The 24,195-nt window shown below is 48.7% G+C and overlaps 1 protein-coding gene across 7 annotated transcripts in view; it reads right to left on the bottom strand.

The window, feature by feature from the left end:
- SH3KBP1 (SH3 domain containing kinase binding protein 1) overlaps nt 1–23,015 on the bottom strand; it is a 322,979-nt gene extending 299,964 nt beyond the window's left edge. For 6 of the 7 annotated variants that reach the window (XM_087860193.1, XM_087860198.1, XM_045801269.2 and 3 more), the window contains exon 1: nt 22,875–23,009. In XM_087860193.1, coding sequence (XP_087716319.1) covers nt 22,875–22,878 — 4 coding nt within the window. In that variant the 5' untranslated portion in view covers nt 22,879–23,009. Of the gene's footprint in view, nt 1–22,874 lie in introns of all 7 variants that reach the window. The other variant, XM_087860197.1, reaches the window with a different exon arrangement.
- Between the last annotated feature and the right edge of the window lie 1,180 nt (nt 23,016–24,195).

The following is a 24,195-nucleotide window of genomic DNA, read 5'->3' as shown; positions in this document are numbered from 1 at the left end:
CAAATACCGGAGTAGCTTGTTTCAGGTCTAATAAATGCATGAGTCCCGAGTAAAACTATCTTCAAAAGTCCACAACACTTGCCTCCCCTGAAGGCCTGGCTCCATGCCACTGGCTACTATTGGCCTCCATTCCCGTAGGCCTTACCTCCAAAGAAACCAGTGCCTGGGGACAGAAAACCCATGTGGTTTTGTGTCACAGGGCAATTCTAAATAGAACACTTTGCCTGTGCCGTTTTTATGAGGTATTTGCTTGACACAGATCTTTAAAAAGAAAACCCACTCAGAGTTATTTCTGAAACTGAAGGTGGGCAAGAATGGGGATAGTAAAATGAGATTATTACTTATGAAATGAGCAATGGAAGTCAAGCCTTTTCTTACCTATCATTTAATACATGGCTCTGCAACTAAGAATGGTGAGGACAATTTCCGTTTTGGACCACCCCAACCTCACAGCACATGGGTCTGAGTCTCAGTGTTGTTCTTCAAAGGCCTCAAAGCTAGTAGATGGCAATCTGTTCTGGTTATTTGTTTGGCCAGTGCCAGAAACTCCAAGAGAGCCAGAACTCACTCTCTTTCAACATACTTTCTGTGTATGTGATGAGCACCCTAAATGTGCAGAGACACAGAATCCTCCTGAACAGAGAGCGGGGGTGAAGAAGAGGAGCCACATGGCAGTCAGCACTCCATATTTCAAGAGATTTGGATTCTCCTTCCAACTAGTTGGGAGTCAGGGTTCCAACTCTAACGGTGTCCAACTGACAAAGGTCATGCTCAGTGATTCCTATTACTTAGGCTTGAGAGTAGTTAGGGCTAACAGAGGCTGGCCTAAAAATAAAAAGCCATGTTTTCCAATGCCAGAACAACGGGCCATTCAAGCTCTATTTTTAGCAGGTCTCGCTTACCTGTGAAGCAGCATATGGCTCCTATAATTCTCCAAAGCATAAAAGCATTAAAAGATCGGAGTGGCTGTGATAAATGGGCTGGTCCCCAAGTGAGCATTCCCACATTAACAAAAGTAGACAGCCAACAGTCCGGTTGGCCCAACTGGCTTCCAAAGGGACCTGCCATCACGCTGCCAGCTCTTAGCCATTAGCAACAGTTAAAATATTAAGCCAACTGACAGAGGAGTTTCTGCTACCAATTTATGATATTGAAGACTCGGTGTTCTTGACAAGAGGGCGTTTTCTAAGCAATGACTCCCTAGGGAAGAAGAAAAGAATCCCGAAGCAAAACACCAGGGACTAGCTCAGGCAAAAGAGAAAAGACAGCAAAAGGAAAAGAGAAGAAAAACGTCGCATCGCTCAGTACACGGCCGGGGGGGCGGGGGGCGGGCACCGACACTTCCCTAAAATGCAGGATGACAAGCCTGCAGAAGCGAACACACTGGCTCCCTTATCTCAAATCTCCTCTGCAGAGCCCAGGGCACATACATGCGCTTCATTACGTCCCCCGGAGGAAGTGTGGCAAGCCCAAACCCCGGCCACAACTAAGAAAGATAAAGTAGATTTCTTCTGGGGCAGACTCACGGCAAGGAAACTCTGGAAGAGACAGTCCAACAAGCCGGCCTGCCAGCCGCGCTAACGACACAGGGCACCCTAGTCTGAGCCAATTACTGCTCCTTTCTCGACAAGTTTGGTGCAAATGAGATGCTTGACAAAGGCTAATCAAGGGCCGCAGGAAGACACTTGTATGTACAGAAGTGGTCCGGGCACAAATACTGTCGTGCCGCCACAACTCTCCCACAGACCATGCCATGGGTAACTTTTACTTATTTCTTTGGTTCCTTCAAGACAGACAGAAATACATCCAGACATGGGAACAGACCTTACACAACGACAGGGCCAACAGCAGGGAAGACTGCAAGCAGCCCTGACTTCCTCAGTTGCTCCTGATCATACACGATGTGCGGAGGAGACGTGAAAAAGCAATACCATTAAATACCGATTTCCGGCCCAGTTTGGAGAAACGAGACCCTGGCTTTAGAGTCATACATCATATGTTGTTTTCACTCATTCAACAAATATTTTTCTTTTGCTGCTTATTCTGGCTGAGACACAATGCCAGATACGGGGATACCAGCGTGGAGGAGACGGCCATGGCCTTTGCCTTAGCGTCAAAGCAACTACAGTCCACGGAGAATGATTTGTGGGGTCCTTGCAGTACCTGGTGGGGCTTCCTGAGCCCAGCACGTGTCCAGTGCCCTCTCCTCCAACAGTGACCCTTCTCCCGTGCATCTGGATGTATCTGCATCCGAGTTAGGGGTGGGGAGGGAGGAAAAGGAAGAGGGAATGATGTCTGGCTACAACAAATCGGATTTCCTTGCATTTTCCAGCAGACCAAGTAAAGCAAAGATAAATAAGATGTCTCATGATACCCCCTCAAAAATCAGTAACTCATCCTCAGTTGGTGGTTTCTTCTCGTTCATAATTATCAACCCAGGAAAGTGAAATTATGACAGTTGCATGCATGAATTATTTTAGCCAAACATGCTATTGACTTCTACCTCCTAAGCAAGAACTCGTCAGCTCCAGGCTGTGAGCCAGGATTTCCCAGGACAGGGTTTCAGACAGTATGGAAGGAAGGGACTAGGCAAAGACTTAGCAGAGCCCAGGGAGAGCAGGGAGGAAATGGGAAGGCACCCAGGATAGTGCTGTCAGAGCCAGCAAAAAAAGACTAAAGAGTATCATAGCCTCCTAAGTCATCACCACAGCAAGGTTTCCCTACCTCACATCTAAAAATTAGCACACACATAAATTTGACACACTACTGACTGAGCCCCTCATTATCAGAAGGAAGCAATGGATGGCAGAGAAGAAAGCAAAGATTCCTAAAAGAAGCTCTCCAGCTGGGGGGAGATGGGGAGGACCCAAGCTAGCACAGAAATCAGATGAGACCGCGCTCCTCCCCCTGCTGCTCTGCCCCCTGGCCCCGGCCTCCTCTCGGAGTGGGGAAACTTGCTTTCCCACAGCACTCCCCAAACTGGCCCCGGTCTCACTTAGCTATATTCCACCTCTAAAAGACATCCTTCATTGAGTTGTTTCAGAACTCTCCAGTCATGTTATTTTTTTTAAAGATTTTATTTATTTATTTATTTGACAGAGAGAGACAACCAGCAAGAGAGGGAACACAAGCAAGGGGAGTGGGAGAGGAAGAAGCAGGCTCCCAGTGGAGCAGGGAGCCCAATGCGGGGCTTGATCCCAGGACCCTGGGATCAGGCCCTGAGCCGAGGGCAGACGCTTAACGACTGAGCCACCCAGCCGCCCCTCCAGTCACGTTATGCCTTTAAATAGCTTTTCCTACCACTGAAGGTCCACCAACTGGATGCTCTTGACAGGACAATCTATTTTAAAACAGCAGTTTCCAAGGCACATCCAGCATAGAGCCAACACACACATGTCAGCACCAAGGTCAATGACGACACCGGTCTAAAGAAAGTGCAGCAGACAGTGGTGGCACTCTGGTGCTCAAATTACAGCTCAGGTGAGGGGGAAGAGCCTGGGATATTGGAAACTATTGGTATTTCTCACTCATGGGCCAGGCAGACACATGGTGGGACCAAGGTTACCAGATGAAAAACAACATACTAACCCTGTTGGTTGTGACAGGAACACTCAAAGGAGAGTGACCCGGAGTCAATCATTAAATAGCAGGTCCACCTGGAGGTTCACATAATCCTTGTGACCTACAAATTTTCAGCAACTCTCTTTGAAAGAATGATTCAGCGCCAACCAAAGAGAGCACAATCTGGTTGTAATTTCAGTAGAGAATTCAAACTGTTGAGGTTAGGGATGTTTGAAAGACAACCCAATGGTCTAGTGGGGAGGCAGGACACCCCAAAAGTTAAGAAGATCCAGGAACAACAGTATACACCTGATTATCTCTAGCAACTGATTGCCAATCACAGCTTATGTCTGGGAGGCAATAGGGAGTGGTGGGGAGCACAGCAAACTAAATTCACACGCTCACCCATCTAAACAGAGCTCCCACGACTGCAGCCAAGCAGGAATGCCAGCCCAAGGACACCAGAAGACCTGGCGTTTAAGGGATCCAACATGTTATGGAAATATCAACTGGATTCTCAAACATGAGCAATTCAAGATTTATAAAACACTGTGGGCCACTACGAGATCCTGGTGTGGCTCTCACAGTTCCTAACAATCTTAAGATTATTTTCTACATTGAATTTCCAAAACACCATCCACAACAAGGACCCTTTCCACAACCTTAATACTCATAAGACCAGTGTTCCTGGCACTCACTCTCAGTCCACACAACTCAGTTCAGCACCATTTAAAGACATTCTGAATTCATTGGAGGCATTTGTTTTTATATTATTTCTACATTCTGACAAAAGAAAAAATGTGTAACTTCAGATGATTCTGAGTTATTTTCCAAAAGTTCTGTATATCTATCAACATTGATGTAAATATTTGCAGTCTTCCACCAAAGAGACAAAGTCAGGGACTGCCAGATACCACCAGAGTTCTCACATTCACCCCTGTCTTCCGTGCTGTCTTAGTGTGCGTTGCTGTAACAGGAATACCAGACAGTGGGTGACTTCAACAAACATTTATTCCTCACAGTTCTGGAGGCTGGAATTCCAAGATCACAGTGCCAGTGTGGTCAGGCTCTGCTGAGAACCCTCTTCGTGGTATCCTCATACAGGTGTTGCGAGAATGGTGGAAAGAGAGAGGTGTGGGGAGAGGAAGAGGGAGAGGGAGAGAGGGGGCGGGAAGAGAGAGAGAGAGAAAGCTCTCTGCTATGTCTTCTGATAAGGACACTAACCCCATCATGAGGGTTCCACCCTCATGACCTAATTACCTCCAGAAAGTCCAACCTCCAAAAGCATGTCTTTGGGGATTAGAGTTTCAATATTTTAACTCCATAGGGACACAAACATTCAGTCCATAGTACATGCCAAAAAAATCTGTGTGTGTCTGTGTGCCTCCCCTCCCTCTTCCACACACACACACATGCACACACATGCACAGAAAACAGATGAATACACAAGCTGGGGGGCCCAAAGCTATTAGGATAGGGGAGTAGGATCAGTGCACCCATCATGCGCACGGAATGTATGAGGGGGTCTTCACACATGAGAGGGCTCTGACACGATGTACTCGTGTGGCCTTTTTGGTTGTTTATTAGTAACTCATATGAGGCCCTACTCTGTGCCAAGCTCCTACTACACACCATGTATTTAATCCTAGCGACACCAGCAGCTCTGTGGGCTCCCCCAAGGAAACTACAAGTGGGCCACCACTTGGAAATGGCCTTCACAAAAGGAATGCAGCAAACAGAAGACAGATGGAGGGCATTGTCACTCATGAGAGCAAAAAGTAGACCTCAAAAATACGGTTTGCTTTCATGATTATTTAGACATGTGAATCCTGGGAATCACAAAGTAACAGAAAATGAAGTCCCATCTTCAAAAAGTTCAGCTCTGACAATCTAATACTTTAAAAATACACCCACAGTCATGAGACTGGCAAAAATGCAGTCATATGATGCAGCAGAGACTGATGATTAACTCCCAGTGTCCCCTTCCTCCTTTTAGAAATAGAACCCTTCCCTCCTTCCAGGGTAGACAGAATAATGGCATCCCCAAATATGTCCATATGCTAATTCCAGGGACCTGGCATAGGTTACCTAACCAGGCAGAACAAGCTTCGCAGGTGTGATTAACTTGAGGACCCTGAGATGGGAAGAATACCCTGGACTATCTGGCTGGGCCCAGCGTCATCACGAGGGCCTTAAAACACGGAAGAGAGAAGCAGATGAGCCAGAGAAGATGGGACAACAGAGGCAGGGGTGGGAGTCACGCGAAGAAGGAATCATTAGCCAAGAACTGCGGCCGCCTCTAGAAGCTGCAAAAGGCAGAGGACAGGTCCTCCCCTGGAGCCTCCAGAAGGAACGCAGCCCTGCCAACCCTTTCTGGGCTTCTGACCTTCCAAACTACAAGACAATAACTCTGTATTGTTTTAAGCCATTGAGTTTGTGGTAATTTGTTACAGCAGGAACAGGAAACTAATCTCCCACCCCCAGTTTGTGCGGGCACATGGCTGCCCAGGCGGAAACGACATCCCCCAGACCCACCTGCGGCTAGGGCTGAGGCTTTAGCTAAATTCTTACCAACGGGCTCTGTGAGGGAATGACATGAGCAGTTTCCAAGTCACATCCTTTAAAGAGAGGAGCTGCTCAGCCTCCACCTCCCTCTCCCCGTGGGCTGGAAGGCAGACGAGCGCCCATAAGCCCTTCCTACCACGCTGACAAAGGCAAGGCCCCAGCGATGGTGGAGGGGGCAACAGGAGAGAAGGCACCTGACCCCGATGACCCTGCAGAGCAGAGCCATTCACTCATCTTGAACAGTCCAGGAGTCAGGAGGCAGTGGCCAGAGAGGAAAACAGACAGCTATGCTATCTTGGGGTCTCTGTGACAGCCATTTAGCCTATGCCCTAATATAGCTGGGATACCAAATGTTGCTGGGCATGGGAGCAGCAGAAATGTGCACACTCTGAGATTATACACTTTGAAAACCAATTTGACAGTCTCTTCTCAAGCTCGCATACTCTCTCCTTCTACAAATACGCTCTGTTCTTCATTCATTAGTTTGGTCGTTCCCTCGTTCACTGGGAGAATGCGCTGGCACAACCACTTTGGAAATCCAGCAACTTGAAAGCCGGCAAAGTCACTCCTTGCTATACACCTTAAAAAAAAAACATATTTTACACATGCACCTAGAGACATCTATTAAAATGGTGATAGGAAGTCCATTCACAGTAGCAAAAAAAATGAAGGCAATGCAGAAGTCCACCAGCAAGAGAAAGGATAAATACACAATGGCACACAAGGCAGGAAAAATAAATGAACTACAAAATGAGAGACAACAAGCAAAACACAAGTCTCCGTGCAGTTTGGTGCCAGGTTTAAAAAACTAAAAACCAAGCAAAACCAGACAATATGTTTTTAGGAGATATATGTGGAAACGATAAAACTGTTAAAGAAGGTAATGATGATTTTTAAAAAGACCCATGATGGTCGTTTCCTCATGAGAAGGCAGGGAGAGGGCACTGAGCCAGAACGCACATGGGGGGATGGGGTCATGAGTGTATATTTTATAATGACACTTGACTCCATCCACACAACATATAGTCTGTGTGTATCAAATATCATATCAGCTTTCAGAACTGTTTTGAAGGCATCGCTCCAAGCGAAATAGCCTGTATGAAGGCCAAGTTTTCACCATGGTTTGAAGAGACAAAGAGATGGGAGAAGCAAGTGAACTCAAAAGACCATGCAGCCTTAAGTGGTGTGTGCTCTGTCACAGTGCCAGCTAAGACTCCGTTTCTGAAACACACCATCGTGTCTCCTATTAGTGTTGATTTGAGCTTTATTGGGTTAATTTATACTTAATTTGCAAATCTATGTCAGGTTTATACTTACAAATGAGCTAAAAGCAAAAGGAGCTTTTATCTAGTTAAGTAGCTGGATTTTCAAGTAGTATTACTATTAAAAAGGTTAAGGCAATCAAAAAGGAAGGAAAGGCTGGGGACACCTGCGTGGTTCAGTCGGTTAAGCATCGGACTCTTGATTTCACCTCAGGTCATGATCTCATGGTCCTGAGAGCAAGCCCCACATCAGGCTCCACGCTCAGTGGGGAGTCTGCTTGAGATTCTCTCTCTCCCTCTGCCCCTCCTCTCTCCCTCGCTCTTTCTCTCTCTCAAATAAATAAATCTTTTTTAAAAAGGAAGGAGAATCTGACATGCACTACAACACGGATGAACCTTGAAGACATTACACCAAGTGAAATAAGCCAGTCACAAAAGGACCAATACGGTCTGACTCCATGTACATGAGGTACTTGCAGCGGTCAAAAATCACAGAGACAAAAAGTAGAATAGTGGACGCCAGGGGATGGAGGCAGGGGAAATGGGGAGTTGGTGTTTAAGGGGCATGGAGTTTCAGGTGGGGAAGATTAAAAAGTTCTGGAGAAGGACAGTGGTGATAGTTGTACAACAGTGCAAATGTAGGGCACCTGGGTGGCTCAGTCAGTTAAGCATCGGCCTTCGGCTCAGGTCATGATCCCGGGGTCCTGGGATTGAGTCCCATGTCAGGCTCCCTACTGGGTGGGGAGCCTGCTTCTCCCTCTCCCTCTGCTCCTCCCCCTGTTGGTGCTCTTTCTCTCTCTAATAAATAAAATCTTTTAAAAAAACCACACACACAATGTAGGGCACCTGGCTGGCTCAGTCAGTTAAGCATCTGCCTTTGGCTCAGGTCGCGATCCCAGGGTCCTGGGATGGAGCCCCTCATCAGGCTGCCCGCTCAGTGAGGAGTCTGCTTTCCCCTCTGCCCCTCCCCCTGCTCATGTTCTCTCTCTCTCAAATAAATAAATAAAATCTTTTTTAAAAAATTAAATAAAGAATAAAAAAATTAAAAAACACCATGTGAATGCACTTAATGCCACTGAACTATACACTTAAAATGGTAAAAATGGTTAATTTCATGTTACGCATATTGGACCACAAAGAAATAAATAAATAAAAGCTAATAAACACTTTCAAATGTTTAAGGCAAAATAGGGGTTCTTGGAAACCATTTTCCTTGTGAGGGGACCTTCCGCATTACTTGTTTGAGAAACCCTATTCTATCTGGTTTCTTTCTAGACCTGCAGTGAGAAGGGAGTTTCAGAGACTGACTAAACATTGTCGAATCTCAGAAAGTTGTCTTTTAACTTGACGTGTGTTCCTCAAATTAAGACCTTTCCGTCTTTGTGGATAAGCAGAATTTCTTCAAACAAACACCCTTTGGTTTGACAGCTTACTTCGTTGTGTGGTTCCTGAAATAATCACATCACAGTCTCCTTCCCAATTAGGGAAATGAAAGTTAACTAAAACATGTCATTGAGCGTAACCTTAAATATCTCTGAGTTCCTCTAGTTATCAAATCTTACACTTAACAGGCACTCAATAAACACTTGTAGAATTTCACTGAATTCCAATATATGGCAGTATTGGGTCAATTGTCTTATTTGTTCTACCAGTACGAGCTGGTTATGTTCACAATTCGAAAATGTAAGAAAGGGAGAAAACATGTGGTAGAGGTTAGCTACCAATGCTCTCTAACATGTACTATCACGAAGTTTAGAACTTTCACAGAAACCTGCCCGTGAGAGGGCATCATAAATATTCAACTAATTTTTTACCAGGTACTTGAGCTGACATTTGGCATAGCCTTGTTGGCTGAGGAATAAATACTTTACACAACGCTATCCATTAACAAAACTGATGCACCATGAGGGAAGGCTTTGAGATAGTTCTTCTGGCCTGGATCTTGAGATTCTAACCAGCCCTACCTGTTGCCCTTTGAAGCTAAAAGCATAATATTTTGAGGGGAATGTATGATGGTGACACAAAGCTAAGCTCAGAAACCACAGGAGGGTTATCATAGCCATGACATTTCCTTGTTGGCACAGGACTTGGACCCACACCCCAGAGAAATATAAAGTCACAATGAGGACCCAGGGCCTCCAGGACACACTTTTCCCTATGGTTCTAGAAAACAAAGTTCCTTTCAATGCCAGTCAGGGCACGAAGTGAAAGGAGGGAGGGAAGGGGAAAAGAAAGAGAAGGAACCAAACCCCCAAGGGTTTCACCTTTCACTGTGTATACCCTAATCTCATACCTGAATGCTAAACCAGCATTAATCACCTCGAAATGGCACAGTGAAGAGGGTACAGTGCTGTGGACTATGAAAGCCTCGCTAGCAATCTCCTTCAGAAGTGGCTCTCTTCCCCCTCCTCTCTGTCCCTGTCTCTGTCTCTCTCCATCTCCCTGTCTCTGTATCTGTCTCTCTCTCTCTCTCTCTCTCTCTCTCTCACACACACACACACACACACACACACACACACACGTGAAGCACATAGAGTATAGAAGGGATGATAAGCCACGTGAGCACATAGCTTCTTGAACTAAAACTGAAAGCTAGCACGGGGATGGCAAGTACCCCACCAATCCCCACGTAATAATCCCCACGGCCTCAAGTCCTCTTCATTATCATCATCATCATCATCATCGGCCATTCTAGTCATTCAGGGAGCTCTGGAAACAAAGAATGGATATAAAATGTCACCCTGCCTACAACCTGAATTCCTTAAAGGATAAAAAGGAAAATGATGTCCATCACAACCCTATTTATAACATCAAGATTATGGAAACACTCTATGTGCTCAAATGATAGGGAAATGGTTACATGAACTGAGATCCCTGAACTCAGATATTCAGTAACTAAAAACACTGGCTTTGAAGATGATTATGAAGGTAAAAAAAAAAAAAACACAGGTCACATAATTACATTTATTACAATCTACGCACATATATCCACAAGTATGTAGTAAAAAGACTGAACAATGTACACCAAAATAAAATGAGAGTGGTTGCATCGGGGTACAGTCTGAGCTGTCAATTTAAATTCTCCTGTTTCCTATTTCCTAAACCCTGTAATACAGTTGCTACATATTTATAACAAAAAAATTTAAGGTTCGAGAATGTTAGAGCTAGAAGAAACAGCCTAGAATGCACCGGCTCCTGCGCAGGTCCTGTAAAGTGAGCACCCCCCTCTGGGCAGGGAGCCTGCGCCGCCCCCTCCCACAGCTGGCTCCCCGCAGTGTGCCCCAGCCCAGTAAGGTGGCAGGGGCTCCTTCCACAGGCCCACACAGGGACCACTCAGCGAAGGTTTCTTCTCCCCCAGGGGGACCACACCTCCTGCTATGACCATTGTGACCTTAGACTGCACTGAATAAAGGACAATTTCACCTAGTCTCAGGGCCACAGTACTTTTACTGAGCAAAAGAGGTGGTGATGATGACACCGTAACCACCGGAAAATCCGCGGAGGCCTGGGCAATACTGGTGGGAGAGGGCTCTAAGGAAGCAATGGGAGGGGTGTGAAAAGGGGTGTTTGGGGGTGAAAGGGTGTGGGGGGAGGGAGAGAGAGAGAGAGAGAGAGATCTGGCTGAGGGGGAGGGAGAGGAACAGGGGAAGGAGAAGAGGGAGGAGATGGGAGGTAGAAGGGTGGGAAAAGAGAGGGAGGAGAAAGAGGGAGTTAGTAAGAAAGAGGGGTTAGTAAGAAGGGAAGGGTAAGGCAGGGGTGTGGAGAAGGGGAATATGGAGGAGGATGAGTGTGGGTGAGAAGGGGGACAGACGGATAGAAGAGGAGGGGTGAGGAAGAGAGGATGGGACAGTGAGGAGATGGGAGAGAGAGAATACAGAAAGATAAGAAAGACAAGAAAGACAAAAGAAAGAAAGAAAGAAAGAAAGAAAGAAAGAAAGAAAGAAAGAAAGAAAGAAAGAAAAGAAAAGAAAGAAAGGCAGAGGACAAAGGGACAAAAAGAGAGACGCCCTGGGGAAGGGGAGGAGAGAAAGAGAGGGAGGGAAGGAGGGTCAGAAGAGGGTGGGTGGATGGGGTATGGGTGGACAGTGAGGGGAAAGACAGGGTACCAGAGAAAAGAGAATTGGGGAAAGGGGGGGTAAGAAGAAGTTGTGGGGAAAGGGGTGGGGACAGAGGGTACTGGGGGAAGGGTGGGAGAGAGGACAGGGACAGAGTAGAGGGTGAGGTGAAGAGGAGGGAGAAGAGAGGATGTGGGGCAAGGGACAGGAAAAGAGGTGGGGATAACGAAAAAAGTGGGGGGAAGAGAAGGTGTCAGGGAGAAAGTGGGGGAGAACATGGGCAACGGGATTACTTTGGAAGGCAGCAGAGGAGGAGGGAGACACAGCTGGGAAAGTGTGAAGGGAAGAGGATAAGAGGGTAGGAGAGAGAGATGGAGTGGGGGGAATGAGGGATGAGAGATAGGGTGAGGGGAGCAAGAAAGGATGGGGGAGAGAGGGTGGAGAGGACAGAAGGCATGAGGCTGGAGAGAAGCAGCAGGCCAGACATTAGGGTGACAGTCCCCTACACCCTTTTCCATTTGTCTCTCTGACTGGGCGGTTAACTTGCCAGCCAATGGCTGTTTTTCACAATGTCTTCATCTCTTCCTCCATTTAAAAACCCACAGGTTCCCTAAAAGAGCGAGAGTGTCACAACTGTGCCCCACCCCCACAGTGTGCTATCACCAACCCATCCAAATGCCCCCAAAGCCCCATCTACACATTTTTTACGTGCTGCCAATGCAAAAGGAGAGACTAAGGTGAGTTACATGACTGAGGTCTCAAAGGATAAAAATAACCTCATTACTCACCTGGGAGCACAACTGTGCGGGGCGTGGCCTGGAGCCCTTCCTCAAGGGAGGCTTATGAAAGGGACTCCAAAGATGGATGGAACATCCTCAAAGGCTCTAACACCACCTCACACCAATTACCCCGTTGTCAAGAGAAAGCCAGGGAAAATGGCACAGGGCACTTTCGGGTATTCTGGCTTACGGCTTTCACGCATCCTCATTTATAGTGTCTGCCCCAAGAATGACCCCAGGTCCCGTTCCCGCCCCCCACCCTTCTTGCCAGCACTGCTCCCAGGGGCAGGGCTTCGTTTGGATATGGCTGTCCCAGCACCTAGCACACACCTGGCACCCAGTAGACCCTCCTTAAACATTTACACGGGACCAGAACTGGGCACGTCCTTCCCCTCACAGAAGTGGGCCCACAGCAGCCACCTGTGTATCTTCAGGGGGTGATGTTGACTCCAGTGGGCTCAGTGATGCTAATGGGAATTTGGGACTGGGATGATGAATCAAGTCCCTCTTAGCAAGTGGCTGGAACTGTGGCATGCGCCCCATGAATGAGTTGCACGAAAAGAAAACAAGGGGACAAGGGCAGGGAGGAGAGATGGCCAGATGGTATGTGGGGCAGCTGGCCTATCACTGGTTCTGGGGCTTGTTGGGGCCCTTTGGGTTGCATGAGAGGCCCCTGTGGTCCTGTAATAAGCCCCCTTTTCAGATTAACAGGCTCTGCTTAGCTTCCTCACTTGAAGACAGTCCTTACTGCGCGCGCGCACATGATATGAAGCAGGAGACAGTCTTAACCCAGTAAAGGAACATGGTCTTCATCAGTTAAGATCCAGGACAAAGTTTCTACCAGTTATGAAACCCAGATAAGTTGAGACTCAGGGGTACACAGCAGAATCTCCTAGAGAACTCTTCCAAAATATGCCTGTCGGTCCACTGAAATCAGATGAGGAGGACCGAGGCATAGAGTTCTGATGCGCATTCCCCAAGGGAAGAGACCACCAGCTACAGAGTTCGCCTCTCCATCTGGGCGCCTGTGTGGCTCAGTCAGTTAAGGGTCTGACTCTTGGTTTCAGCTCAGGTCGTGATCTTGGGGTCCTGAGATTGAGCCCCACATCGGGCTCGGGGCTCAGCACAGAGTCTCCTGGAGATGCTCTTCTTCTCCCTCTCCCTCCCGCTCTGCCCCTCCCCCACCCAGTCTTTAAATCAATCAATCAATCTTTTAAAAAAAAGAAGAAGTTGTTCTGGGGAGCCTGGGTGGCTCAGTTGGTTAAGCATCTGCCTTTGGCTCAGGTCATGATCCCACAGTCCTGGGATCGAGTCCCACATCGGGCTCCTTGCTCGGCAGGGAGCCTGCTTCTCCCTCTACGTGCTTCTCCCTCTGCCTGCCGGTCCCCCTGCTTGTGCTCTCTCTCTCTCTCTCTCTCTGACAAATAAATAAATAAAATCTTTAAAAAGAAACAAAACAAAAAACAAAGATAGCAACTAAGCTAAAACACCATCAATTTCTCAACACTTGCTCTGCCCAACCTGCTTAGTTGTCAACAATGAGCTAATTGACAGACTGCATTTGGGATGACACCTCTGTTGTCCATCTAATATTTTATGGAGAACAAAAGGGCAGTGAGAAATCACTGGTTAAGTGATGAAAAACTACCCTATTTTGTTCATCATGAAGAGGGGTTTTGGTTTTCGGTTTTTGAATTATCAAAATAGGAGGAAGGCAATGCCCATTTATGAAGCCATTCATGTCAAATGAATTTTACCCAGAATTTAGCATGTAAAATGCTCAAGCAGAAGGTAGCATCCAGAACAGTCTGGTGAAGAAAATGAATATCCATGAAGAAGCTGGCTAAGAGGAGGAGAGAGCAAAGCCAGGAAGGCCTTTTCCAGTTCTCATCCAAAACAACATTCACCTCCTTCCAGCTCTAGGCACAAAAATGAGAACTAGCTGGAATAATTAGGGAGGACACTAAGCTAATTAAAGACTTTTCACACAGGGAGTGGGTGTGTGATGGATAAAACTAGTGCAACCCCAGAGGACCAGACCTAGAACAGGGCCCCAAGTCTTCCAAGTCTAGAACAGTCCAGAAAAATCCAGCAAAAACACAAGGGCCGGTGTTTGCATACTGACTGAAGCTGAAATTTAAGGAGATGGTGATTTAAACTACCTATACATGCAGTACTTGGGTGCTTAAGGACTTAAATTTGTTAGACAAAACGAGTAATTAATAATCAATTCAATATTTATAGTATTTAATCCAAGACACCGAGGAAGAAACAGCAGTATGAATTGAACAGCATGTCATCTTGCCACTCTGTCCCTGACCTGGGGGCAGACCAGCCTCCTGGGGCGGGGGCAACTTCTGTGGCCACTGGAAGGAAATCAGCTTAAGGCCTTCACTGGGCTTTTCTTGCCCACTGCATACAGTTCAGTGAGGACACATATCAGTGAGGATTTTTTTGTTATTAGTGCCTTTTTCTTCCTGAGGCTAAGTATAGGCACAGTTTATCACCGCAGGAAGGTCCGTGAGCTACGTTTTGCTTTGTTGAAGCGTCCCCTAATGAAAACTATAGACTTGCCTGTAAGATATTTACCCATAAAATAACAATCAAGTTGCAAACCAAGTTCTCCCAGTCACCCAGGATGCCAGTGTACCTTTGTCAGCTAAAGGAATCTGGGCAAAGAAGGGTTCAACTCTGTCAACCCTCCACGCGCAGATGGGAGAGCTCAGCCGGGCACTGCAGTGCTTTCTCCCACGACTGAAATATCCTAATGAACCCCAGTAATTGCCAGGGAAGTTACTCGAATGCTTCCGGATGGAAAAAGGAAACTCAAAATTCCCCCACAGGATGAGAGGGATGTCACCAAGGGAGGTGGCTAGAAGGACAGAGCGAAGATGAAGTGCCTCCCAAAGGAAACACAGACCAAAAACATTCAAAAACAACAAAGCCATACTTTCCCTTTCTCTGTATTCCTTTGGAATCTTAACTGGGACCCTTGGACTTCTACAAAGTGTTCTCCAAAACACTTGGGTGGCCAGGAAGCCCCACGGGACATGGATTCTATGCTTCAAGTTAGCCGCTTGCCAGGGAGGCGTGATGAAAAAGTTTTCAAAATAGACCGCGGTGCTGGCTGCACAACACTGTGAATGTGCTTAATGCCACTCAACTGCGGACGTGAAAATGGTTAAAACGGCAAATTTTGGTATATCTATTTTACCACGATTTTAAAACTTAATAACGTAATACACCAAAAACCACAGAACTGCACACTTTAGATGAGTGAATTGTAAGCTATGTGAATTATATCTCAATAAAGCTGTTGTGTTTTGTTATTTTTTAATTTACCAGGGAAACAACTGGTAGAAAGAGCCTCACTGGGGGAAGCAGGAGCCTGACATTTACTGAGCACCTACCTGTGTATGTGGCCAGTTCTTTCCTATTTAAAGGAAGCTGGGTCCTGCAGCTAGGGGACCATGTCACTTTGCCTCTCAGATTCTCAGTTTCATTATCTGATGGTGTGGGCTGCCCTGACTGCCAACGACCTTTCCAGAGCTTCAGTTCCAGGGACCGATGTGTGAGTGGCAGAAGGACCCACCATCTGCCACTCAGCACATAAGCACATCCCACTAGGAAGGCAGAACATCAGGGGAGCCAAACACGGGAGAAGTAAGTTTACAACTTTGCGACCCAGGTATTGACAGAAGAGGGGCATGAGCTGTGTTAAGACACTTTCTACGCAAAGAATAAAATGGTGAAAGAATGACAAAGAGCCCTGCTTTCCAGTGACCTCTTGGTTTATTCATAAAACAAAGGCTGTGGCTACAGAGGAGAACTTGTGTCCAGAGCAGCTGATGACGAAGAAAGGAAACGCTGCTTCAACCATCTGTGTGATACTCAGAGTAGGCTTCCCCAACTTTTGGGGGCAGACAACTGCTGGGAGGCTGTCCTGTACACTGTAGGATGTGTAGCAGTGTCCCTGGCCCCTGGCTCCTGGTCCCCAGATGCCAGTAAACTGCCCTCCCCCCCACCAGCTGTGACAACCAAGTGTCTCCAGACATTGCAAATGTCCCCCTGCGGGGCAAAATCGCCCCCAGTTGACAACCGCTGCCAGAATGAATTTTCTATCCTGAACCTGCAGTTCTTTGTCGAAGCCATGTGACATGTGGTGTCAGCCTTCTCACCCACTGTGGTGCAGGCCACTGTGAACTGTCAGTAAACAGACCTGGTCAGCACGCCACGACTGGGGGATCTCACAGAATTGTACACACACTCCTGGCAGCCAATAGCCTCCGAGAATTTCAAGTAGTAACCATACTTGGGTGAAAGGGTTATTCATTCATTCATTCATTCAGTAACATATGGCACTTAGTGTTTGCCAGGCAATGAGCCAGGGCAATGGCGTTGGGGACACCCTGTCAGAGATGAACAGACTTCACACAAGATGACGTGTTCTATAGCAACCTTTAGAGCAGGACTCAAAAGATGAACAAGGGGTATGGCAGGCTGCGTAACAGCCCACCCAAAGATGTCCCCGTCTGAATCCCCAGAACCCCAGCAAACAGGACTAGGCAGATTGATTAAGTTAAGGGGTTTGAGATGGGGAAGATAGCCTGAATTATCCCGGCAGGCCCAGTACAACACAGCGGTCTTTATAAAGGGAAGGCAGGAGGGGATGTGAGGACAGAAGCAGAGGTTACAGTGATGTGGCCACAAGCCAAGGAATGTGGGCACTTCCTCCAGAAGCTAGAGAAGGCGAGGAAATGGATTCTCCCTTACAGCCTCCAAAAGGAAGGCAGCCCTGCCAACATCTTAACATCAATCCAGTAAGACTCATTTTGGACTTCTGACCTCCAGAAGTGTAAGATTACAAATTTATGCCGTTTTAAGCCACTGGGTTTATAGTATTTTGTCACTGCAGCAAGAGGAAACTAACACAGAGAGACTAGAAGGCAGAGAAGAGAGTGGAATCCCTACCCCATGAAGGGAACTACATGGGCAAGGCTCAGAGGCCTGAACAAGCGTGGAAGAAACCAAGGCAGGGGTGGCTGCTGAGCTTCCCAAAGGCTTTGCTAAGGCGTTCAGGATCTAAAGCATCTGCAGAAGGGTGGTGACATGGGGTTAATTCCAGAAACATTTGGGGCTTGACTGCACCCTGGAAAGAGCTGAGAGAGGGGAAGAAAGAAGAGGCAAGGCCAATAGCAGAACAGCTACAGAAGTGACAGGAAAGGTGGTGATAGCCTCCAGGATATGGACACTAGGGAGGAGAAACGCTGAGCTTGGTGGAGAGCATGCTCTGTCTGAGGTGTCTAAGACACACCTGGGGGAAGTTACTAGAAGGATGGGAATAATAATTAACTCAACCAATTTTAATTTTGGGCCTCCTAGGTGCCAGCACACGGACACGATAACCAAACAGATGCAGTTTCTGCCCTCCCTAAGCATGGAAGAGAGAAGCAGAAGAGTCAGTGTCACAGTGCTGTGCTATGAAAGAGACCTGACTGGCCAGTGCTGGCTTGGAAGATGGAAGCGGGCCATGAGCCAAGCAATGCAGAGGGCTCTGGAAACTGGGAAAAGCAAGGAAAGGGATCCTCCCCTAGAGCCTCCAGAAGGAATGCAGCCCTACCCACATCTTGATCTTAGCGCAGTGAGACCTGTGTTGGACGGCTGATCTCCAGAACTGTAAAGAAAATAAACTTACGGCATTGTGGGATGCCAAGCTTTTGGTAATTTATTACAGCAGCAATCAGAAGCTAATGCAGGTACCAGGTACAGACAACCAAGGACAAATACCAAAAACCCTATCATGCTAACGATGTATTTGAATGTCCCTGCTAAAGAGGATGGAAGGAAAAGAAGGACGATGGCAAAGACCTACGTGATACTCTGGTCAACGTCCAAGCGCCGTTGAGAGGGCCGGCTGGTGTCACTAATGCCCAGGTGCTGGCCATCCGGCATGGACGAGATTCATGGAAGAATCCACACTGCACTGTTTTAGTGACTCCATAAGAGGTTTGTTCCGAACTAGGAGCATATTCTTCTCCTTCTCTAAGGCCATGTGTCACTTATAACAGCAACTTATATTTGACCAGAGTGCCCATGTGCTCTTCAGTGACCCACGTACTCTGAACCTCAGCTTTCTCATCTGCGAGGCAAGGAGGTTCTACCCTCGACCTTGACCATGCATCGGAACCACCTGGAGGGCTCCTTAAAACACAAATTGCTAGCCTCCACCCCCCTTCCTCATTCAGTAGGGAGAACTGGGGCCAGGGAATGTGTATCTCTAACAAGATCCCAGGGAGGCTGCTGCTGCTGGCCAGGCGACCACACTGTGAGAACCACTGTATTTGACTCTCCTCTCACATTGAGGAGATTCAAGTATTTTCCTGCCCCTCGTCTTTCCCATTAAGAGCCACCTCGACTTCTTGGTTCTCAGCAGCTTACTCCGTGTGACTCTGCATCTCTTGCCCTATTCCGGGATTTCAGTTGTCCATTGCGCTTCATGTTGAACAGTCTGCAGACTAGAGCCGGCCCGTATCAAGAAAGGAACCACAAAATATATCTAGAAAGCCACTGTCCTCCCGCACCTCCTATTCTCTGCCCCCTTTTATCCCTTAGTTAGTTCGGAAAAGCAGCCCCTGCCATCCGGGAGCGGGCTGGGCAGTCTCCCCCAGTGAACAAACAATTCCCCAGGACACCAACAGACAAGGCCACTCTGTGACCAGGATGGGACAAGGCAAAAACAAGACCACTCTGTAATCCTGTCTGAACACGGAGAACAAGTGAACCTTGTCCAAATCACAAACATCCCCACACATCCCCACATCCTGGCTAACAGGAGTGACTGCTGCTTCGTTACCAATCACAGCCTTTGTCTGCTCTTCCCTGCTTCTAGGTAAGATTTATGAGGACCCCCCCCCCATCATGGAATTACCTCGCTTCCAGCCAGCATCCAATCCAGAGCAATACCCAGCTTCCTTAAACGCTCCCCCAAAGCCCCTGCCACAGGCCCAGTCCTCCATGGTCCTGTCCCACAAGCCCCCCCACCCCCGTGGTCCATCCCGGCTTGTTCTGCCCCAGCTGTGTTCCAGGGGGCGGGCGAGGGGCGGTGGTTGGAGGGCAGTGACGACTCCTACCCAATTTTTACATTTCAGATTTCAGCTCAAACACAATCTCCTCAAAGACATTGTCCTTACCCCTCTGTAGCCTAAATCACTTTGCCCCTCTCAAATCTCCTTTCATGAGACCTAGCAGGGCTTCTAATCACATCTTGTCTTGAGTATTGCGTTCAGGCCTACCTCTCCCACCAGCTGGAAAAGCCCAAGCTGCCAGGTCTGTGTGTGTTGTGCGCCCATTCCTAGCACAACGCCTGGCACAAAGCAGGAGATCAATAAATACTGGAGGGAGAGTTGCATGAATGGATGAATACTGACCACTGTATGCAATCTACTTTAAAACAATTTCAAATACAAGAGCTGATGAGAGAATGTCAGTAATGCAACAAAAACTGAAGGTCTGTACAACCAGGGAGGTAGCAAGGTTTTGCCTGTGCCGTGATGACTATAAGGGGACAAAATAAAAATCATGAATGACAAAGGTGGAGTCTTTTCTTCCATTTCTAACTTTAGACTATGGAGACCAACACATTACATTCAATCTAGCTTTAGTTTAGCATAAAGCAATCTCCCACCAAAACAATACATTGCTAAAAACAGTCCAAACTTTCTTGTTACCCTGGAATTTTCTAAATAAAAATCATTTGCTGGGCTTGCAAATCCTCCACTATTCACAAATCTGGATCGTTAATATTTGTGCAATCGTAATGACAAGAGGCTTTCCCTGTCTCTGGCACTGCAGGCATCTGCCTGCAAGCTCTGAGGGCACACTCTGAGTGGGCTTTTGTAAGAGGCCATTTTACAACTAACTGGCTTCATTTCACAATTAGGGATTTAATGCTCTTCAGTTATTTTTCAGATTAAAGACCAAATAATATAATTTCACTGCGTTAGCCATTAACAGAAAAATCGTTACCAGGCCAGGTAAGAATGCAAGTGTATCAAACTGATACACTGGAGAAATCTTTTGAAAACCAAGGAGACTTGGTGGATTGGGGAAGGGGGCTGTGCCTGTGTGTGTACACACACCGGCTTCAGAAACAGCACTACTGGGTGGCTCCATCCGACGATGTACAGAATCAGTTGTTAAATACCTCTACTTCATCACAAATACACTGCTGAAGATGCTTTAGAAAATAACAGGTGTGGGGGGGTGCCTGGCTGGATCAGTCGGTGGAGCACGCGACTCTTGATCTCAGGGTTGTGAGTTCAAGCCCCACGTTGGGTGTAAAGATTACTTAAAAATAAAATCTTAAAAAAAAAACAACAACTCTTTGGGGCACCTGGGTGGCTCAGTTGGTTAAGTGTCTGACTCTTGATTTGGGCTCAGGTCATGATCTCAGGGTCGTGGGATCAAGCCCGCTTAAGATTCTCTCCTCCCCTCTCCCTCTGCCCCTCCCCTCTCTCTCTGCCCCTCCCCCTCCAGAAAAAAAAAAGAAGAAAGAGAAAATAGCAAGTGATCTTCAGCCATAAACTACTACAGACATCTTAAATCCCACTATAAACATTTTAATGAATCAAATGACAGCATTCATTTTAATCTTAGTGCCTCTACGTATGAACACCTGAAATAAATGAAAATCAATTTCTGCACCCCCTCTGTTTTGTAATGGTTACAGTAAAAAAATATTAAGCTTGAAAGGACTATAAACTGCAGAAGCAGTCTCTAATTTTCTTAGGAGGCTCTGGATAATGAAAATAGTTCAGGCTTGAATAATAAACAGGTCTGTTTCTTCTTAAACTGGACTCCTCTTCCCTCTGAGATACAGAAAGCACAGTCCAGCCATAGAAGACATTTGTATCTAACTTCTTTTTTTGTGCGACACTCTCAGGACCCACAAAAAAAAAGGAAAGGTGATCAAAATGTCATTTTCGGTTACCTCAGGAAAAACCAACCTGTTACTAAAGTGACCAGTAATGTTTAAAGTATATATTTCTGTTAATAAACTAAATCATCTTATTAGGTGCCAAAGCAAAGGAAGAGTGTTGAGCTAAGTGTTTTGTCTTCTACCCGGTAGGAAGGTTTCCTATCTCCTCATTCATTCATTCATTCATTCGTTCATTCATTCATTCAATAAATATTTAATTAGGGCCTGCTCCACACCAGGCACCAGAGAAAACAGTGCTGAGCAAAACGGTACCAACACAGTTCTGTCCTTACAGTCACGGAGCTTACAGTAGGGGAGATAAATGTTAAACTCAAATAAATACTTAATACCACTATTTTTTAAAATGTACAATAGGAGAAAGGGTTAACAGAGAAACTAATTTAGACTGGAGGTAGTGCAGGTACCAGAGAAGGGCACTGAGAAAAAAGTGACACTGAAGCAGAGAGGCCATCAAATTGTCACCACTTTAGAAAAGGAAAACCATTTTGGCAAATGACCACAAATGGGATCTTAACTGCCCGTCAACAACCGATTGGGTTAAACCTCCCCTTTTCCAGTGCATCCGCCTTCAGGAGCATCCTACGACTGCTTGCCTATCACTGTTGGACTCACCTACTCAAATCCTATTACATGAACACAGAAAGGTCCCATTTTATTATGAATTATTATGATCTACAGCCTGCCTCTGCCTGGCCTAGAAACATCCAAAAACAATCTACCAAAGGCATGAAAGACAGAGACTGGCTTCCAGCAAGAACATTAACTGGGTGGGCCACATGATTCCAGCCCAGGTAATCACAAGTCCTTTGCCCAATAAAGTGCCAGATCCTCTGGGCAGGGTGGCTCCAATATGCCAGAGTCTATACCAGATGGGACCCAGGGGACCTAAGGGTTAGTTGCCTACTTGGAACTGATGTTCGATCGGTAAAATCGAGGGCTGGATCACTGGCTCCAGTTCCCTGAGCCTTCAGACTTAGAGGATGTAGGAAGTGGCCTTTGAGCATCACGGAGTGGAGAGCCCGACTGAGAGAAGGAAGGCAGACAGAGAGGGGGTCAGGGCCAGAGGAAGAGGGGCTCCAAGAGAGACGCGTCTGGCGCTCAGGACCCGAGGATGGCACGCCAGGCCGGGTACTGGGGCGTTTCCCGCACCACCCCCCCACGTCGGCCCCCAGCAAAGGCAACCCGGCCCCTGGCCGCCCCGAGACCCCGAGATTCTGGCTTCCCCCGCGGCGGGGCCAGGCGGACAGACACTGCGAACCCCGCGCTGGGCCGGAGCCCACCAGCTGCCAATACCCATGTCCTCAGCGCAGAGGAGGGCGCGCTGGGGCGAGAAAATGGCCAAGACAAAACTCTCCCCGCCCACCCGAAGAGCCAACCACACCCCCTGCATCCCTCAGCCTCAGCCGCCACGGGCCGGCCCGCGATCCTCCGCCCAGGCCCCCACGGGGTTCCCGTCGGGGCCGCGCGGGCTCAACAGGGACGCGAGTGGGAGTGAATGGGGGTGCGCGAGGCAAGCAGGGTGCCCAACGCGGTGTCACCCGCCAGGGCCCTGCCCCCTGAGCGTCCTCCCGACTCCGCGGTCCCGGGACAGGCGCGCCGCCCGCAGACTGAGGTGGACACCCGGGCGCCGGGGCGCGGGCAGTCTCCTACTCACCCATTGGCGTCGAGCCGGGCCGGGCCGCCGAGGCAGCGTGAAAGTTGGCGGAGGCGGGCGCGGGGGTCGGGCGCCGGGATCCAGGCGCGGGGATAGGGACGCGGGGGTCGGGACGCGGCGGCGGCTGGGCCGGCTTTCTCCTCAGCAGCGGCGGCCACGGCGGCTCAGCGCCGCCCGCTGCTGCCTCTGCTGCTGCTGCTGCTGCTGCTGCTGCTGCTGCTGCTGCTGCTGCCCCGTGGTGATTCCTGCCGCTGCTGCTGCTGCTGCTGCATCGCGGCCCGCTGCGCCCGGCTGCGCCGGGTTTCCTGCTCCCCGCGAGTGGAAATTGCGAAAAAAAAAAAAAAGAAGAAGAAGAAGAAGCGCCGCCCAGCCCAGCGCCAGGCAGCCGCGGCCGCGCAGCCCGCTCTCCCCCCCTCGCCGCCGCAGCCGCGAAGCTCCTGCGGCTCAGCCTGCCGGGGACGCGCGGCCGCCGAGTCAGGGGCGGGGCCAACGAGGGGCGGGGCCAACGAGGGGCGGGGCCGGTCCGGGGTGGGCCGGCGCCCGGGGCGTCCACGCGGCTGCGGCGCTCGGGCGCCCCCCTCACCGCCCGCTGGGGAGGACTCAGCTCCGCGAGGCCGCCCCACACCCGCGGCGGCTGGGCTAACGCCCCGGGAAATGCCGCGAGACTCCTCGAGACCCGAGCGGGGGTCGAGGGGGAGGGGGCGTCCGAGTGGAGGGGCACGTGGGAAAGAAGGTGGAAGCGGCAGATCCATAAGGTGCGACTAGAGGTGGAGGGCGGGCTGGGGGTGGGGAGACCATGGGTAGGTGAGGGAATGAACACCTGCTGAGGGTGATGGCAGGTAACCCCAGGATCGGGGATCAAGGCAACCCAAAATAAGCTTTCACAGAGCGGGCTGTTGGGAAGGCAGGAGAAGGGGTCCCTATGGAGGGAGAGAAATGCTACATCCATTCAATGCAGCGTGGGAAAGGCCAGCCAAGTGCTAGTTCAGCTTACAGGAGGCGGCGGAATGGAGATTCAGAAAAAGAAGGACACAGCGGGGCTGGTGGGGCACATCGCCCCGCACTGACCCTCGCAGGGACCCCTAACGCCACACCCTGTGCTTGGGCCAGGTGGGGTTGGGTTGCCCAGCTGTATTCCCAGGCTTTGACGTTCCCAAGAATCTCCTGAGGCAAGGGCTGGCTCCCCCCCCCCCCAGCAAGGTACTGTGCCACATTGGCCCCCCAGACCTGGGCAGCCAACCTCTGAATGAGCGCCGAAATGAAAACAAGGAATTGATAGGTAACTCACAAGCTCCTTTTTGGGTGCATTCACCACTACACC

The sequence above is a fragment of the Ursus americanus genome, chromosome X (assembly GCF_024610735.1).
Source record: "Ursus americanus isolate L20-20 chromosome X, mUrsAme1.1.p, whole genome shotgun sequence".
Taxonomy (NCBI): domain Eukaryota; kingdom Metazoa; phylum Chordata; class Mammalia; order Carnivora; family Ursidae; genus Ursus; species Ursus americanus.
Note: the sequence above shows the minus strand (reverse complement) of the source record. Positions and strands in the feature narration are given on the sequence as shown.